This window comes from Akebia trifoliata, unplaced genomic scaffold (genome assembly GCF_017979445.1).
Source record: "Akebia trifoliata isolate Shusen 1 unplaced genomic scaffold, ASM1797944v1 Contig00053, whole genome shotgun sequence".
In the NCBI taxonomy this organism is placed as follows: domain Eukaryota; kingdom Viridiplantae; phylum Streptophyta; class Magnoliopsida; order Ranunculales; family Lardizabalaceae; genus Akebia; species Akebia trifoliata.
Window position 1 is genome coordinate 52,185 of NW_028236809.1, and position 19,613 is coordinate 71,797.

A 19,613-nucleotide genomic window follows, 5' to 3' on the forward strand; every position below is an offset into this window, starting at 1 on the left:
TGGAGCACCTTTTTTTTGACTGCTACTCTATTTTCTGACGACATCAGGACACAGTTTGCTACAGTAGGCTTTGGAGCCTTCCTGCAGATACCATCTTTCAAGGCGGATCGACCCCTGTTTTTATCCATGGTAGAGAGATGGTTTCCAGCGACCCATTCATTCCATATGCCAGAGGTGGAGATAGGTATCAGGCCTTCGGATTTTGTGGCGATTACGGGCATTGTTATGGATGAAGAGCCTTTGCCCTTGACTACGCTATCTATCCAGGAGGTGGGCGAGCTATTAGGCATCACCAGAGTCCCTGCCTCCATGGTGGGGAAGCAGGGTAGGATTAGTACTGAGGTGTTGATGGGGCTGTTACTGATAGAGGGAGAGGATGGAGCATTGCCCACTCATAGAGAGAGGTCGGCTCACTTTGGTGACCGTGATTTCGACATTATTTTCTGGATCTGCTTTCTTCTCCTCATCGGTAGCTGTTTCTTCCTAGAGGATGATTCTTCTGTCTCCACTACCTTCCTCTCCGTCATGCGTGATATCGACCACATTGGCGATTTCGATTGGGGTAGCCTCATTTATGGCACCATTATGGTGGGTTTAGACCGGGTCGTTGAGGGGATTACCGCTCCTCGTGGAGCTGGGATCTCCACTCGCTTTTTCTGGCAGTTTATTGAGGTAGATAGATCTCAATTTTATTCCTCCTCAATTTTCTTCTTGACGCTTCCTTCACTGTTTGACACTTCACGCTTTTCTTTCCAGATTTTTGTTCATGTACACTTCCTTTTCTATTTGCCCACTCGTCGTCATCCAGACGAGGGTTATCCATTGGGGGCTTTTTGGGCTACGAGAGATGCCAGGGCTATCCGGAGCAGCCCTAGGAGTGCTCGGGCCCACATTGATCGATGCCGACTCCGAGACGTGAGTAATCGAACCTTTTCCTTTTGTTTTACTCTGAAACTGCATGTATCTGTTGTCTGACTATCTCTTTTACAGATCTTTTTTGTTACGCTTCGAGACCTCCCCCGCACTGTCAGTGGGAGGCAGGAGGTGAGAAACGCCTACAAGCGTAACACCAGACGACAACGCTACCCCTACTTCATCGACGAGCAGAGATACACATTCTATCTAGGGGAGCGTCTATTTTTCCAGCACGACGGGAGCCTTCGCGTCCCTGTCACTCAACCTGAGCCTATCTCGGGTGTTATGACGGTGGATGAGTATCTTGCCCAGGCGAGGGGCGTAGATGCTGCTGGGCTGGTGAGAGGGGGTGACTATCAGGCATGGTTTCGAAAGGCCTCAATTAGGTGCATCATGCCTGCTGTCACTGCCTGGGCCGGGATCACCGAGATCGGAGGGGTCCTTCTTCAGGAGCATGCTGTCACGGTACACATTTTATCACAGTCTCTTATAATTTTCTGCGTTCCATTATATCCCTGTCTCACTTGATCGATGTTTTAGTTCTTAGGCCGATGATCTTCGTCGCCTTCAAGAGGGCTATGACGTTATCGAGGCTCAGGTAGCGAGGGCAGTGGAGATGGAGAATAGGTGGAGAGCCTCTAGGGTTGAGGTGGAGGAACAGGCTGCTCGACTTGAGGAACAAAAGGCTCGCGTAGAGGTGCAGGCGGCCTGGATCCAGGACCTGGAGCTGGAGATGGCCGTGCGCGAGTCTCGTTTTTAGGCTGAGATGGTACGTTATTTCATTTATTTTCTGTCTCATAGATCGTAGCTCATGGTATCAAATTTTGGCTATCATCCTTCATATGATTTTTTCAGGACTATTATCGACGCCGAGACGGAGTGAGCACCTCTACACGGCCTCGGACACCTCCTAAGGTAAGTATATGTATTTCAGTTGTTTATTTCCTTATACATGCTGCCTGTATCACTGCCTGTATTTTAATCTGCTCTATTTTATTTTCAGGCCTCCCCCTCCACTGGACCTGCTGTCCCCAACGTTGATCTCGCAGGTACTACGGAGCAGGATGCTGCCCTGGACGCGGAGCTATTCTTTACGGATTTGGAGGGACGACTGCGGATGCACGGTCTACCTTCTTTCGGGGTGTCTGGCTCGGGTGTAGTGGCCGGTTCTTCTTCTGGAGCTATCCCAGAGACTCAGAGTGCTAGGGACGATGCTCCCCCTTCGATTTGATCCTTTGATGTACCTTGTAGACAGACAAATATTTTATATTACCTTTTGGACATTGTGTGTGAACATTCAAACTCTTGTATATATGTGTGTTTATGCTCATATTTCATCGCATTTGTCTTATTATTATGATTATCTGTGCAATTGACCCGAGCCTTTTAGGCGTGATATCGATCATCAGGGTTTTTGAGTTCTTTCGAGCGTTAGTGAGGCTATGGGCGGGTAAAGGGTGCGATTAGGGTTCCAAGGACCCTTCGGGTGTGTTCTCGAGTGGTGTGAGTTGCTTGGGCTCTATGGTGAGTGAGGTGGTTCTTAGAGGCCTAATCTGGCCCGATATGACCTTGGCGAGTTCTTACGTGCTCAATATGTATTTTGAGAGTTTCTGAGGGTTTTAAGCGCATTTATTGAGCACGTAGGAACTTCTATCACCCTTCTACATGATTTCCTGAGATGGCTCTTATGTGGTCCGGAGTTGTCGAACTCTCAAATGACCTAGGCCCCAAGGCTTGAAATGTTCTGGTCCGTGTTCTCAACACGGATGGGTTTTCCAATTTTTTATCTGTGCCCAGAGCACGGATAGGTTATTGCCCCTTTTATCCGTGCCTTAAGCACGGATGAGTTACATGTCTGTTTCATCCGTGTTGGAAGCACGGATAAGCTAAGCTTTGTTCTATCCGTGTTTTGGGCACGGATCAGTTGTTATTTGTCCTCATCCGTGTTTCAAACACGGACCAGTATGTTTTGCCCTAGCTTTTCATTTTCACGCTTTTACTTTCCTTTTTTCACATTTGGCCGATTTTTTCATCCTCCTTCTCCCTCAAAGCTTCTTCTCAAGCTCCATGGAGGTGCCCTCTACTCTTCCCAACTTGAAAAGGTACGACATCGTTGATTCTTGCTTGAGTAGTTGGATAGATAGCATGGATAACGATGATAAGGCTCGATGGTGCTTGAACAAGTTGGGGTTCACCCTTTCTTTGCCCAAGGATCCATTGCAATGGGGTTTGATTGAGGCAATGTTGGGGTATTGGGTCCTCGACCTTAATCTTTTTCGGTTTGGGGTGCATGAGATGACTCCCACTATCGAGGAGTTTGAAGTGTTGTTGGGGCTTGAGATATCTGGCCCCGTTGTGATTCCACCATTGCGTGATGGGAATCGAAGTGAGGCTTCCGATTTCTTGGGGATAAGCCGCAAGTTTTTGAAGATTCCGGATGGTGGATCGGTTTTGAAGACAATATCCAAAGTCTTTCTTGATTAAACGCCTCATGGATCCCTCGAAGCCATTGATTCGCTTTAATGCTCTCACTTTGATGGTGGTGAGTCAACTCCTGTTTTCGGGTGGTGGAGACATTGTAGATCTTTCTATCATTCACGTGATTAAACAAATCCGAGAAGGACGTCGACTAGCACCGATGCTTTTGAGCGAGATGTTCCAATCTCTTACTGCTTGTTCGTCCAGTCGTGATCGAATTTTTCGAGGATGTGCCCTACTCCTACAGGTAAATTCCATACTTACCTTAGTTTTTAAATTTAACCTTGAATTTACTAGTTTCCAAAGTTTAGAATGTTCCTATTATTGTAGCTTTGGTTTATGAATCATCTGACTTTGACTAAAGTGGTTAATCACCCATTTTGCTTTAATGCCGATCTTGTATTCATGATGTCGAGGCGAGTTGCTCCCTTTATCTCAGGTAGCAAAGAAGAATGGTATTTCTTTATTGGTAACCTTGATGATGATGAAGTGAGATGGGTTGGTGCCTTCCAACCTCGAGGGTCTCCCGTGATAGCATTCGATGGTGCCCGTTTTCTCGTTTTGATTGGTCTCCATGGGGCGACATATTATGTACCACTTCAGGTACTCCGTCAATTTGGTTATGACCAAGGTGTGCTCATCCCGAAGAATTTTAATGAGTTGGTTGGTCCGTTGTTGACTGTACTTTTGAGTCGACTCGTAAAAGAATGGGGTCGGGTTGAGGTTCTGTGTCGGCCCATCTTTGCGGCACACCAATTCTCGGCATACTTGCATTGGATTCGGGAGCTCGTATATGGGAGACCCTCGGTGTCGATAGTTCCCCGAACACGTCCTGGTGCTTCATCCTTCTTTGATTATCGATATCGAGTGGAGGAGTCTCAGATTGATCATCGTCGAATTCAGGCTATCTGGCTTAAATCTGAGAAGATGATGCAGAAAGAGATCGCTCGGCTGACATCTGTCCTTACCTAATCCGGATGTAGTGATAGTGGTGAAGTGACCAGGCTTCTAGCTGAAGTCGCCGAGTAGAGGGATCAGCTTGCCCAGTGTCCTCATTTTGATGACTTCGCACCGTATTTGGTGAGTTGCGATGCTTCCGATGCCGAGAAGGTGATGATGAGTCAAGTTGCTCGGATCCGCTCTTTGGAGGAACGCCCTGACTCTTTTTTCATTTCTCATTATGACGTTTGATTGACTGTGTTGTATTCGCATGTTTTGTATTTTCTTTTCATTAACTGAATGTATGCAAAACGTTGAAAGATTAATGCAAAGAAAATAGGTTTTATACTTACTTGGCCTTAGGTATATTTATTGTTCCTGAAAACACGAAGTTTCGTCGAATGAGTCCAAGATTTGTCATCATTGGCCAAAATAGTAGTTTTGAAACGCAATTTTGTGAAATGTCTTTATTAAATGAGTCTGATAAATTCAGAGTTTGTAAAATCTTTGGTTATGATGATTTTGGTACTTTTGCCAAACACAGGGGATAGAAGTATCAATTATCTTTTGGTTCTTTTAGAGTCATCCCCAGTGTCCTAGTATTCGAAAGGTTGTTATCTGTTTGGGTCATGGGTTTTTGGAAAGATTTCGCCGTTCATAGTTTATACTCTTTTAGGCCAGGAGTTGTTGTTTTTTTTTTCTTTTTGAAATTTGTTGACCCTTATTGTCCCTGATGCCAGTTACGATTTTCACCAGACCCGGTTTTCACATTTTGCGCATCGATGTCTTTTTTTGGGATTTTCATCGTACCCGTAGCTTCGATCTTGCCATAGTCTGATTCTTTTACTCATATCGTCCTTTCGAGTTTTCACTATGCCCTTTCAGACTATGCTTGTATTTTTAGATTATTTATTTATTTATTTATTTTATAACAATTCAGTTCGGAGTCTCTATGTCTCTGTGGCTTGGTGACTCAAGTTGAGCTGCGAGATCGACGACTCTACTCTTGTAGTGGCAATCTTTCTTGAGTAATTGATCTAGATTCCCCTCTCGAGTTTTTCGACGACTATTCGTGGTTCGGCAACTCAAGTTGAGCGGCGAGATCGGCTACTCTACACTTCGAGTACTCTTTTTTTTTTCGAATATCCGACCTGGATTCCCCTCTCGAGTCTTCCAACGACTAATAAGACTTTGGAGATCCGAACCAAGTCGCAAGATCATTGATGCTGCCATTGTCATTGTGTTGCCCTAGAACGTTCCCTAATCAGAAAGGACTTTTGTTGGGATGAAACGTTGGCTTAGGCTAATGGTGGTGGAAGGCTACAAAAAAGGTTTAGGTCTGGATGTATTTAGAGTGGTTTAGACTTAGGGTTCGCCTATTTTTATTTTGAAAAGGTGATCTGTATCTCCTCACAGCGTCTCTCGAACTTGTTTAGGTTGGAGATTTGGGTCGAGCTCAGATTAAGTGTCTGATTTTTTGACTTTTTTGATTTTTTTGTACTTTTAGCCGTTCACAGTTTATCCTCATGCGGGCCAGGAGTATTTCGATGTTTTTGCTTTGATTCTCTTTTCTTTTGTCTTTTTTTTTTTTATAATTGTAATTGTTGACTTGCCCCAGTCTTAGGTTATGAATGAATGTGATGGCTCAAAGGGGTTGACTAGAGTTAGATAGTTTGTTTGGGATAGCAAAGATGGCCTTTCATCATCTCAGGGTCAGATCTTAGGCGTAGTATTTCTTGACAGTGTCAGCATTGATCGGTTGCGGGAAGACTTGTCCGTCCATCTCCGTAAGGATCAGAGCTCCTCCTGTCATTACCTTCTGTACTATAAATGGCCCCTCATAGTTTGGTCTGAATTTTCCTCTAGCGTCTTCTTGGATTGGCAGGATCTTCTTCAGTACAAGGTCTCCTGGTGAAAAATCTCTGGGTTTGACCTTCTTATTGTAGGCACGAGCTATTCGTCGTTGATAGATCTATCCGTGGCAGATGGCTGCAAGTCGTTTCTCTTCAATTAGATTCAGTTGATCAAATCTAGCTTGAATCCATTCAGTTTCATCTAACTCTGCTTCTTTTAAGATCCGAAGGGAGGGAATCTCAACCTCTACTGGTAAGACTGCCTCCATTCCGTAGACCAATGAATACGGAGTTGCCCCTGTCGAAGTTCTGAACGAGATTCGATAGACGTGGAGTGCAAAAGGCAACATGTCATGCCAGTCTTTGTACGTAACTGCCATCTTCTCGAGGATCTTCTTGATATTCTTGTTGGCTGCCTCGACTGCTCTGTTCATCTTTGGTCTATACGGTACAGAGTTGTGGTGAGTGATCTGGAAATCTTCGCACATCTTGATCATATCTTTATTCTTGAATTTTTTGGCATTATCTGTCACTAGTCCGCTGGAAAGCCTATATCTGCAGACAATGTTGTTCTTGACATACTTCAGGACATTGCTTTTCGTGACGTTGGCGTATGAAGCAGCTTCTACCCACTTGGTAAAGTAGTCGATGGCCACTAAGATGAAGCGATGCCCATTTTCAGCTTTTGGTGAGATTGGCCCGATGACATCCATTCCCTAGAGTGAAAAAGGCCAAGGCATAGTCATGTTATGCAATTCTGACGGTGGAGCATTGATCTTGTTGGGGTAGATTTGGCACAGATGGCATTTGCGGACATGCTGATAGCAGTCGCTTTCCATTGTTGTCCAGTAGTATCCCATCCGCATAATCTTCTTTGCTAGCATATGACCGTTCATGTGGGGCCCACAGACTCCTCCATGTACAGTCTCGATTAGTCGTTTTGCTTCTGCTTCTGCCACACATCGGAGCAAGACCTCGTGGTGTGATTTTTTGTACAAAATGCCATTGTTGATGAAAAATTGCCCTGCCAATTTCTGGATAGTTCTACGATCATTTGACGTTGCATCTGAAGGAAGGGTTCGATCCTCGAGATATGCCCTGATGTCTAAGTACCAAGGCTTTTCTTCGGATTCTTCAACTTCGACGGGTAGACAATAGGCCGGTTCGTCCTGAATTCCAATCTTGATTGGGTCGATGACCAGATCTTCTGAAATACTAATCATGGAAGCAAGTGTGGCTAGTGCATCGATGAACTGGTTCTTAGCTTTTGGCATGTAAGTGAATGAGATTCTGTCAAAGTGTGAGCTTAGTTCCTCTAGATACTCGTGGTAAGGGACCAGTCTCTGTTCCCGGGTCTTCCACTCTCCAGTTGTCTGATAGACTACTAAGCTTGAATCTCCGAAAATATCAATCTCATCTACCTCGAGATCTAGTGCTGCTTTTAACCCTGCTATGCATGCTTCGTATTCAGCCTCGTTGTTAGAGCATTGGAATTTCAATCTGATGGCGATTGGCACATGGGACCCATCTGGTTTAACCAAAACTGCTCATATTTCGTTTCCTTGGCTGCTTCGTCGAAGTACATTTTCCAGCCTGGTTCTTCATCATCATCATCGTTTTCAATCTCAGTGAATAATATAGCTTCATCCGGGAAGTTTGTCTTTAACCGTTCGTAGTCAGGCAATGGGTGCTCGGCGAGGTGGTCCACGATGGCTTGCCCTTTAATGGATTTTTGAGTGACATAGGTGATGTCAAACTCAGATAACAGTAACTGTCATTTCGCTGTGCGACCTGTTAATGCTGGTTTTTCGAATAGATACTTCAGGGGGTCCATCCTGGCGATAAGCATAGTTGAGTAACTGAGCAAATAATAACGCAGTCGTTGAGATGCCCAGACTAACGCGCAACAAGTCTTCTCAAGTGTCGAATATTTCACTTCGTAATTGGTGAATTTCTTGCTGAGATAATAGATGGCCTGTTCCTTCCGTCCTGATTCATCGTGTTGCCCTAGCACACACCCCATAGATGTTTCTTGCACTGAGATGTACATCAGCAGAGGTCGCCCTGGAGTAAGTGGGACTAAGACTGGTAGATTGAGCAGATATTGCTTGATTTTATCGAATGCTTCCTGACAGTCTTTGTTCCACTTCTTCGGCGTATACTTCCTTAGTAATTTGAAGACTAGCTCACAGATGGGTGTGAGCTGAGCTATGAACCGACTGATGTACTGTATTCTCCCCAGAAAGCCCCGAACATCCTTTTTCTGAAACTGGTGCCTTCATTTCGAGGATATACTTAGTTTTCGTCGGATCTATCTCAATACCTCTTCTGCTGACTATAAACCCCAGTAGCTTGTTCGACGTTGCCCCGAATAAGCATTTGGCCGGATTGAGCCTTAAACTGTACTTTCTGAGCCTGTCAAACAGCTTCTTCAGATTCACCAGATGGTGTTCTTCTATGCCGAATTTAGCAATCATGTCATCTTCGTAGACCTCCATTTCTTTATGGATCATATCGTGGAATAAGGCGGTCATTGCCCATTGGTAAGTCGCCCCTGCGTTCTTCAGCCTGAATGGCATGACTTTGTAGTGGAACGTACCCCATGGTGTGATGAACGCTGTCTTTTCTTGGTCTTCTTCTACCATTTTTATCTGGTTATAGCTTGAGAAGCCATCCATGAATGAGAACATGCCGTGCCCTGCTGTACTATCAACCAGAGTGTCGATGTGTGGAAGTGGAAAATCATCCTTAGGACTGGCCTTGTTCAAGTCTCGATAGTCAACACACATGCGTACTTTTCCGTCTTTCTTTGGTACTGGGACGATGTTAGCTAACCATTCCGGGTACGTAGAGACTGCAAGAAATCCTGCTTCAAACTGCTTTATACCTCATCTTTGACCTTGAGGGTCCATTCTAGCTTCAGTCTTCTCAGTTTCTGCTTGATTGACTTACTTCCCGAAGCAATGGGTAGCTTGTGTACAACGAGGTCTGTATCTAACCCCGACATATCTCTGTATGACCATGCGAAGACGTCCTAATAATTCCGTAGGATCTCGACCATTTCTTCTTTCTGTTGTGGCGTTAGTAAGGCTCCAATCTTGACTATTCGTGGGTCCTCTTCGGTACCAAGATTAATTGAGTCTGTATCCTCGATGTTTGGCTAAACACCTCTCTCGTGATGTTCTACCAAGTCTTTGACTTCTTTTGGGGGGGTATTCCATTTCGTCCTCAGACTCTTCTTCTATCCTCATGAGGTCGAAGTTGAGTTCGAGATCGAAATCATACTCATCCCTTTCAAATTCTATTTTATTTGAGTACTCATTTGATGGAGACAGATCCCTTGAAAATTCTTTTTTAGATTTTTGAAAAATATCTATTTTTTTGCAATTTTGAAAGCTTTTTGATTTTTTTTATTTTTGAGAAATTTTTGATTTTTTTGCCTTTTGAGGAATATTTGTTTTTTTGTGATTTTCTGAATACCTGAAATAAGAAGAACAATCATGTAAATTTGTTAATAAAGATAGGGAGCCCCCAAAACAGTCTTTACCCGAGGACGAGGGCTCGTTATGATCCTCGGACAAATTGATGTCGCCTAACGGCATTTTTTTTTAGGCTTCGACAGCCTCAAGTGTTAATGGGAATTCTTCCCAATTATGCAATGTCTCCCCTTCTCTAAGGGGGCGGATGAGATGAGCAAGTGATTCGTTGGATGATTTGGATGGTGGTTCGGAGATGACCATGATCTCCACTTGATGGTTGTCAGATTGGGGCATAGTCCCTCCCAAACTCGGTGGGATGACGACTGATGCCCAGTCAATGCCTGTTGGAAAGGGTGAGTCTTCCTTTTGGTTGGTAACGATTTCCTCTTTGATGGATTTTGGAGCGGTCTCCGATGGACTTTCATCGGAATCCCCATTGAATAGAACATCAATGCCTTCTACGAAGGATGATTGAGACTCGACGATTGGGTCTTCTTGAACGTGCACTGCTGCGAAATTTACCTTTTTTGACTTTTTTGTTGGTTGTGGTTCTGATAAATTGTCGGGTCTGGTATGTGATCTTGGGAAGCTAACACTGATGTGAGGGACTCGGTCTAGATTCCAGATGTTCGGTTCACGATTTTGCCTTCTCGCTAGTCGAAGTTCTTTCTTTTTTTCGTTCATTTCTGCTATATCCCTTTTTGTGGGCCTAAACCCTAAACCAAAATAAGGATTATGCCTTTTTGCTTCGACTGGTGTAGCTCTTCCTCTTCCTCCCGGTCCCAACCCTTGCTTGGGTCGATAGCCTGCCTTTTCATGACCCGACCAATCATCAGACTTGTTTTTGATAGCTTTGCCTTTATCTTCTCATTTCCTTTCTTGATGTGATTGACAATAGCGAATTGGTATGAATGGTAGAGTGCCTTGTCCTTCGTCATCTCTATATCAATAAATGGCATGTCCGGAGCTTTGCTAGTCGGGATCAAGTTCTCTGCCAGTACCGATATCATTTTCTGCCCCATGATGAAGTTGAAGGAGTTATGGACTACTGCTCCAATTATGTCTCCGCCTAATTGGTCCTTACCTTTTGAATTGATGTGTGATGCCTCAGATTACGTTGTTGGGGTTGTGTTGGGACAAAGAGTAGATAAGAAGCCCTATGCTATCTACTATGCCTCTAGGACGCTCAATGGTGCCCAATTGAACTATTCCACAACTGAAAAAGAGCTCCTTGCTGTGGTTTTCACTTTAGATAAATTTCACTCTTATTTACTTCAAACTAAAGTTATTGTTTATACTGATCATGCAGCTTTGAAGTATTTGATGACAAAGAAGGAGGCCAAACCGAGGTTGATTAGATGGGTGCTGTTACTTCAAGAATTCGATTTGGAGATCAAAGATAAAAAGGGGAGTGAAAACTTAGTAGCCGACCATGTGAGCAGACTTGTACATGAGGAGGACACCTTACCCTTGCAAGAATCATTCCCAGATGAGCAGCTCTTTGGGATTGAGGTAAGTGAACCGTGGTATGCGGATATTGTGAATTATTTAGTTACTAAGCAATTTCCTGATACTTTACCTCAGTCTAATAAAGAAAAGCTTAAGAAAATGGCTAGATATTATATATGGGATAAACCTTATTTGTGGAAGCATTGTAGTGATCAAGTCATTAGGAGGTGTGTCCCTGAATCTGAGCATAAATCTATACTTGCCTTTTGTCATTCTGAGTCTTGTGGTGGACATTTTGGTGCAAGTCGGACAGCTCGTAAGGTATTAGATTGTGGTTTCTTTTGGCCCTCTATTTTTAAGGATGCATATATGTACTGCATGACTTGTGATAGGTGCCAGAGAACAGGTAACTTAGGTTCTAAAGATTAAATGCCCATGGCCCATATCATAACTGTTGAGATTTTCGATGTTTGGGGCATTGATTTCATGGGGCCGTTTGCTTCATCTAACGGTTTTCTTTACATTCTTTTGGCTGTTGATTATGTGGCCAAGTGGGTGGAGGCTAAGGACACCAGAACTAATGATTCTAAAGTTATTGCAGATTTCTTGAGATCTAACATATTTACTAGGTTTGGAGTGCCTTGTGCGATTATTAGTGATGGTGGATTACACTTCTACAACAAAACAATTGAGGCTCTACTGAAAAAATACAAATTGACTCACAAGGTAGCAACACCATATCATCCTCAAATGAATGGACAAGCAGAGGTCTTAAATCGTGAGATTAAGGGAATTTTAGAAAAGACTGTGGGTCCTACACGCAAGGATTGGAGTAAAAGACTTGATAATTCACTTTGGGCCTATAGGACAGCATACAAAACGCCAATTGGGATGTCTCCATTTAGACTTGTCTATGGTAAGGCGTGTCATTTACCAGTTGAGCTTGAGCATAGGGCGTGGTGGGCTGTTAAGTCTTTCTCTCCTCTATTTACTATGGTTGATTTCATTTTTTTTTTATTGTGTGACTTTCGTGAATACCGTGCTCATGTTTATATTTCTACTTACAGGCTTATTCTAATCTACATTGAGGACAATGTAGGATTTAAGTGTGGGGGAGGGATTTACAACTTTAATTTAAAAAAAAAAAAAAGATTAAAAAAAAATTATTTTCTTCTTAGAATTCCTTTCAACTCAATGATGAAACTAATTCTTAAGATAGATGGCTTGTAAATAGACTTGAGCATACTTTTACAGATAAAACAAGAAATGGAGTTAATTTTCTTATATTGTAGTCATACTTGGAAATTTTGATGCACATTAGCCTTGATTCGAGTAATCTGTTATCTTAAAGTGAAGCATGGAGACATATTGAATGATGCAAAATCACTCAATATTTGTGAGCTATTCGATCCTTATAATTGATTCATTATACATATCAATTTAAACTTCTTTTCTGAGTGCATCTTGCGAATATCATATTTTCTAGAACTTGCTTTAAACCCGCTTGAGACAATTTTACATGTTCAGATTTGGAGAAGACGGAGGCAAATTAGGATTTTACCACCATGACCAAATATCCTTTGTCCTGATTATGATTTGACCCTTAGATAGCCCTTTGAGCCTTTATTAGCCTATTTTCTTCATTAACCCACATTCACTTACTCTTCTGAACTTAAACACTTTACCTACTCTTTTCCTTGGAACTAGTGAGCTTGGATCTTGTTTATAAGGTGATATGAGGAAGGGTGGAAAAGCATAAGTTTTGGGGAGGATTTCATATGGTTCTAAGGTGTAAGATTTGTTAAAAAAAAAAAATTGTGATTAAAGGAGAAGTAGGGACATGAAAAGAAGTGTTGTGATTTAAAGAATACAAGTTCTGAAGAAATGGGAGCATTACAAATCTCTAAAAAAAAAAAAAACAAAACAAAAAAAATTTGATGATATCTACCCTAGAGTGATCGAAATGTGGTACTTAATGATGAAGACCCATTTATTGACATTTCTAATTGCTTTCTAGTTCTGAGGAAATTTTGTGATATCCTTGCTCTTCCTTTTTATGAACCCTTGACCCTTTAGCCCCATTACAACCTTTTCAAAGACCTCTTGATCCTTTGATGTTCTGTTTTAAATGTGGAGAGTGGGTGGACAAGCAAGCCTATGGTTTGAACTGTTTTCACAAGTGTTTGAGTGATTAGTGTAGCTAGCACCATATCAAATTGAGAGAAAACCAGAGTGATACATCGTGAGAAGTAAAGTTTGATACAATTTGTGCATTAACTTGAGGATGCATATTACACTTATATTTGGCTAAACACACACACACACTCCAAGTATGAATGCTATATAGTCTTAATAACTCTGTGACTTATTTTTGAAGTAAACTTGTGCTCTTCCTACTTTATTATGCCATACCATCTAAAGGATCTCTGAGATGTAAGTTGGAAGGATTAGAGTCATTTAATTTGTGTTATGTCATTATAGTATTTTTAATTAGTCTTCATCGTTTTCCTTGAGTTTCTACTAGGTTACATTTTGTTTTATTTTACCCGAGGATGAGCAAAAGTTAAGTGTAGAGGAATTTGATAAGAATGCAAAATGTCATATTTTTCTCCTTTAATATTTAGTCCTTTACACATATTTAGTACCTAAATGTACTCATTATTCTTTTATTTTGATTTAGGATGCAAATGGAGGTGTTAAGTGCAAAACGAAATTAATTGGGCGATTTTGGACAGTTTCGATATTATTTTGTAATTTGGGCATAACTCTCTCATCCGAACTCCGATTGAGATGATTCAAAATTCTGTGGAATGCTAAGAAACAGATCTACAACTTTCGTGTTTTGCGTTTTGAGAGATACAGGCTGTATCAAGGTCAAAATCGGGTTTAAAGTTACTATATGTACACTATTGACGCGAATTTGACACGGATTTGATTTGGTGTATTTTCGAAAGTCTCCAAATTTGGTGCACGAAAATTCCAACTGAAAACCACTTTCCTAATTATATTAGGACTTTATTTTTAATAATTTTTCCTTAATTAGTCAGATTTTGATATTGTTATTGGAGGATTAGATTTAGAATATTTTTATGAGATTTTGTAGGCTTCTAAGGAGGAAAAAAAAAAAAAAAAGAACGCGTAGAAGAAAAAAGAAAAAGGAGGAGACAAAAAGGAGATATATCTCTATCTCTCTCTCTCTCTCTCTCTTTCTCTGTATTTTTTGATTTTAATCTTTTCTTGAGAAGAAGAAGAACCAGAAACTTGGGGAACTAGGGGCCAACGAGTTATTGCCAAAAAGAAGGAGAAGTTGCTGCTTGTATTCGTTTTCAATCATCAACATCATCGCCATGAGGAACATCACCATCAACACATCTCAAACTTCTTTGGTTGTGTTAAAAAGTGTAACCCTTATGACTTTTATTTATTTATATTATTTCAACCCTGGTTGCTATTGGATTAAAGAACATCTTGTTGGATTCTTAAGTTGGAAATATTTAATTCAATGAGTTTGTCGCTTTCAGATTCATTAATTGATGTTTTCGGATTGGTGATATGTAGACACATGAATCAGTGAATTTAATTATGTATGCTGAATTTTCAGTTTGGTCATATTGAAAACTTTGATATTAACAGTCATTGAAACCATAATTGTATCTCTAATCACCTAATTGATTTGGAGTATGATTTAAAAGTGGTAAAAACTATGAACAATAGTTGTGATCTGAAAATTGCATGTTTTTTAGCCATGGACTTTTCCATAGGTTTGAAGAGTAGGTTATTGAATCATAATTCCTTTGGATCTTAATAATTTGTTTAAGATGTTGTAAGGATACGCTGAGTATTAACTTGATTGCTTAATCAAAATAACTAGGTGATGGACTTTTCCAAAATCCTAGGGTTTATCTAAGAAGGAATTTATAAGATGCATGATCTCTTTAGGCTTGCACTTTGATTCAATTCGGATATATAATTAAGGCATAAAATTTGTTGTCTATGTTGAAGCAATTTGATTAGTCATTTAATGAATTTGATTTTCTGAATTGTGAGAGAAGATGATCAATTGTAAATATTTATTTCTTTAATTTTTATTTTTATTTTATTTATTTTTTTAAAATCCGAATCGCCAAAATTGAAAACTCCTTAAATTTGTGTAATATGTTTGTTTCCAACTTGTTAATTAAACTAACTAAAATTTGTTATGACTCTTTAGAATAGGAGTACCCGCAATCCCCGGCCAATAACGATACCCTAGAAATCACTTTACTACAATCTTCTATAGGATTTATTGATGACTAAAAATATGGTCAATCAACCATCATGCCCTTGCATATGACCATGATGTTCAGTGGTTCGACGTGCCCCGTTCCCTCAGGCATAAATTCATTCTCTATGAAAATAATAGGATTGGGGGCCATGATCTGGCCGACCGTTTGTTCCAACTACGCCGGCGAGGTGGTTGTGGGTACATGTGATCTCCCCAGAACTCTCAGCAGCGCCTCTTGGTGCTCTTCTGATTTTTGCATCAGTCTCAGGATACTGATTTGAGCTGGCTACTTGTTCAATCTGTCCACTATGTTATGCTCACTCTTGAGAACGAGCCTAACAAAGTCTACAACTTCCTTGTCTGTCACCTTCATCTTTTCTTCCGCCTTCTCATCCTTATACAGCTTACCCTTTCCCTTAGCTTGCCTTTTTTCTTTATCAGTTACCTCTTTTGCAGTCTCTTCCGTTTCTTCATTGACATTCGTCCCATTTTCTGATAATTTTTGGCATTTTCCTGTGCTTGTCATATGGTCGATGTTAGCCACTATTGTTTCCTTCATTGTTTCGACCCCCGTGGTTGTGGTGATAGTGGTTTCATAGCTCCAGGGAACTGCCTGATCGGAGTTATAAGGGAATGGTTTAGGCGAATGTATGGTTATGGGAGGTGGATCGGATTTCATATTGAGGATGAGGGGTGGTGGTGATGGTTTGGAGGTAGTGGTAGTAGGAGGAGTTGTGTGAAGAGCTGATGGAATGACGAGTGGTGGCCGTGGAGACGAAGTGTATGATATGTGGAGGGGGGGTCGAGTTGATCCTTGAGAACATGGGGATGTGCAGGATATAACAAGGGGAGGCCGGGTCAAATTTCGATGATGTGGTGATTCGTAAGGTATGACTAAAGGTGGTAGGGTAGTAGTAGTGGGATGGATGGTGAGGTCGGCCAATCTGAGTGGTGGTAGTGAATTTTGCGATGGATTTGTTGTATGATGGTTGACTGTGTTAACCGTTGATATCCTTGATTCCTGGGTTAAGTGGACCCTGACTTTCGTCCCAATGGGTGCTATCAAATCAGAAGGATTAAAGTTGAGCTCTCCATCGATGACATTCACCCTGTGCCCACTCCCCTCTCCGTTGTGAGTAGGTAGGGGGTTTTGATTGATGTTCTATGGTTGGGGCGGGTTGGCAGGCCCATCCAGGATGAGAGCTTTTTTATCGATCAGGTTCTGTACTTGATGCTTGAGTTGCCAGCATTGGTCTGTCCAGTGCCCTGGTGCACCCATGTGGAATTCGTAGAATAAATTGGGGTTGTACCCTGGCCCTTTGGCAGCCTCAAGATTTGGCGGGCGTTTTGCAAGATACTCATCCCTGAGTAACATTGGCAGTAATTCTGATAGTGTCATGGGTAACCTGGTAAATACTCTGTTTATTCTGTTGGGTCGTGCCTGCTGGTTCTGCCCGTATAGTGGTGCCTGCTGTGCAACTGGTGGAGGATTTACCTTGAATTGGTTTTGAGATGGAGGGTTCCATGTTGGCGGTGCTGGTGCCCATGAAGTTGTCGGTGTCTGTGGTCTTGGTGCTGGCGAAGGGATGAAGAGGGGTCGATTCGGCTGTACGTTATTGACCTGTGTTTCTTCCCTCTTCTTTCTCGGAGGCACTGGCTTTCTCTAAGAAGGGATTCCTGTTGTTGCCCCTAGACTCGTGAAATCGAAGATCAGACCGGTTCGGATCTCGTCCTCCACCCGATCTGCTACTTGTACCAGGTTCGAGAATGTGCCTGTGGTGTGTCCCACCAGATGAGTATAGAAGGCGTGCCCTAGTGTTGAGATAAACGTAGTGTTCATCTCTTACTCTGTCATTGCGGGCCTTACTTGTGAGGCGGACTCTCGCTATCTCTTTGCATACTCTTTCACCGTTTCCCGTTGCTTTCTTGTCATTTTGGCAATGTCGTTTCGATCTAACCCTACATCAGTATTGAACCGGTAATTTTGCCAGAACATTTCGGCTAAGTCTTGCCAGTTCTTAATGAGTGAGTGATCCAATCCAGAAAATCATTTGAGCGCCGGTCCTGTTAAGCTCCTTTGAAACAGTTGCACCAATAACCTGTCATCCTCGCCATACTGACACATGGATCCACAATACAACTTCAGATGCGATAGTGGACACCCTACTCCATTATATTTTTCAAATTCTGGACATTTGAACTTGGTTGGTAATTGAGCATTGGGGTGAAAGCACAGATCCTTGAATCGGGTTCCGCTCATAGTGTTGAGGCCCTTCATCCTCCTCATCTCTTCCTCTAGTGATTCGATCTGCTAAGCCAGCTTTTCATCTGTTGCGCTTTTGGCTTCCAGAGCCCTATATCACATTCATCGTCCGGAATGACTATAGGGGGTGGTCTATTTTGTGGAATATAGAGTGGAGGCCCCTGGTATTCAGGTACTGCAAGCGGCATTGTGGTCTGTGGTCCCTGTGGGGGTTGCTCGGGTAACTCGTGATTTGACCCGAATGCGTGCTGTTGTATCGTTTGAGCTTGCAGGATGCTGGCATTGGCTAACACGGTACTCACTATCTTTTCTTGTCTCTCAATTATCTTTAATAGTGCTGTTATCTACGGGTCGATACCTGACGCTTCGATTACTGGGGTTGTGTTGGTTCAGAAGAACTCATGGTGACGGTAGACGATCTGAGAAAATAGGGAGGCATTTCTGGCTGCTTGTATTTCTTTCGCTTGGCCACCTGTGGGTACAGACGACCAAGTGTTACTATCTTGTTTACAAAAATAAAGATGTATGATGTTTTATTAAGTCGGGTAAGTTGTTTATTATGAGTTTTAGCGAAAAAGTAATTTCTCGGCGCGGAGCCGGCATCAACACGGAGTTGGTAAAATATTTTACAAAATAATTACATCAGCACGGAGCTGGCATCGACACGGAATCGGCATCCACACGGAGTTGGCATCAGCACGGAGCTGATATCGACAAGGAGTGGGTAAGATTTTTTTAGGAAAGGTAATTTCATCGGCACGGAGCTGGCATCCACACGGAGTTGAGAAAACATTTTGAAAAAGTAATTTCATCAGCACGGAGCTGGCATCGACATGGAGTCGAAAAAATATTTTGAAAAAGTAATTTCATCAGCACGGAGCTAGCATCGACACGGAGTCAGGAAAATATTTTGAAAAAGTAATTTCATCAGCACGGAGTCGGGAAAATATTTTGAAAAAGTAATTTCATCAGCACAGAGCTGGCATCGACACGAAGTCGGGAAAAGTAATTTCATCAGCACGGAGCTGGCATCCACACGGAGTCGGGAAAATATTTTGAAAAGGTAGTTTCATCAGCATGGAGCTGGCATCGACACGGAGTCAGGAAAACATTTTGAAAAAGTAATTTCTGAGATAAATCGAGTTGGAACATCCATGTTTTTGATAGCCTCCAATTCAGTTATCTGAAATCATTGTCGGCCAGGCAGATCTCCAAGGAAGAGGCGGTGCACAATGGCACTCTTAAATCACCTTGTTCCCTGAATAGACGTAGTCTATCCCCCTCGTATCGGCAGGGTAAGATCTTTCTAGACACCGACTTTGATCAAGGACTGCAATTGGTGCTTTTTGAAATCTGGTTTTTTTTTTTTTTTTTTTTAAAGTTGAATGCATTTGAGTCGATCAATTGGTTGTTATCTTTGTTAGATCGTGAACTTGGTTCGAAATTGGATCTGAATCTGGGTTGCTGACCCAGTTGAAAGTAGATCTGGGTTGTAAACTCAATTGAAATGAGTTGGATCTGGGTCGTGGACCCAGTGGGATCGGATCTGGGTCGTAAACCCAGTTGGATTGGATCTGGGTCGTGGACCCAGTTGGAAATGGATCTGGGTCGTAACCCATTTTGGAATGGATCTGGGTCGTGGACCCAGTTGGATTGGATCTGGGTTGTGGGCCCAGTTAGATCGGATCTGGGTCGTAACCCAGTTTGGAAATGGATCTAGGTCGTAGACCCAGTTGGATTGGATCCGGGACGTGGGCCCAGTTAGATTGGATCTGGGTCGTAACCCAGTTGATTGGATCTGGGTCATAACCCAGTTGAAAATAGATCTGGGTCGTAACCCAGTTTGGAAATGGATTTGGGTCGTGGACCCAGTTGGATTGGATCCGGGTCGTGGACCCAGTTAGATTGGATCTGAGTCGTAACCCAGTTGGATTGGATCTGGGTCGTGGACCCAATTGGAATGGTTTGGATCA

At 42.3% G+C, this 19,613-nt stretch overlaps 1 protein-coding gene across 1 annotated transcript; it reads left to right on the top strand.

Annotated features, from left to right (window-relative positions):
- Window positions 1-11,548: 11,548 nt before the first annotated feature.
- On the top strand, window positions 11,549-12,029 carry LOC147382074 (uncharacterized; the record flags this gene model as incomplete). Its single annotated transcript, XM_086429585.1, has 1 exon — window positions 11,549-12,029. A coding segment is annotated over exon 1 (481 nt), but the record flags the coding sequence as incomplete, so codon positions are not given.
- Between the last annotated feature and the right edge of the window lie 7,584 nt (window positions 12,030-19,613).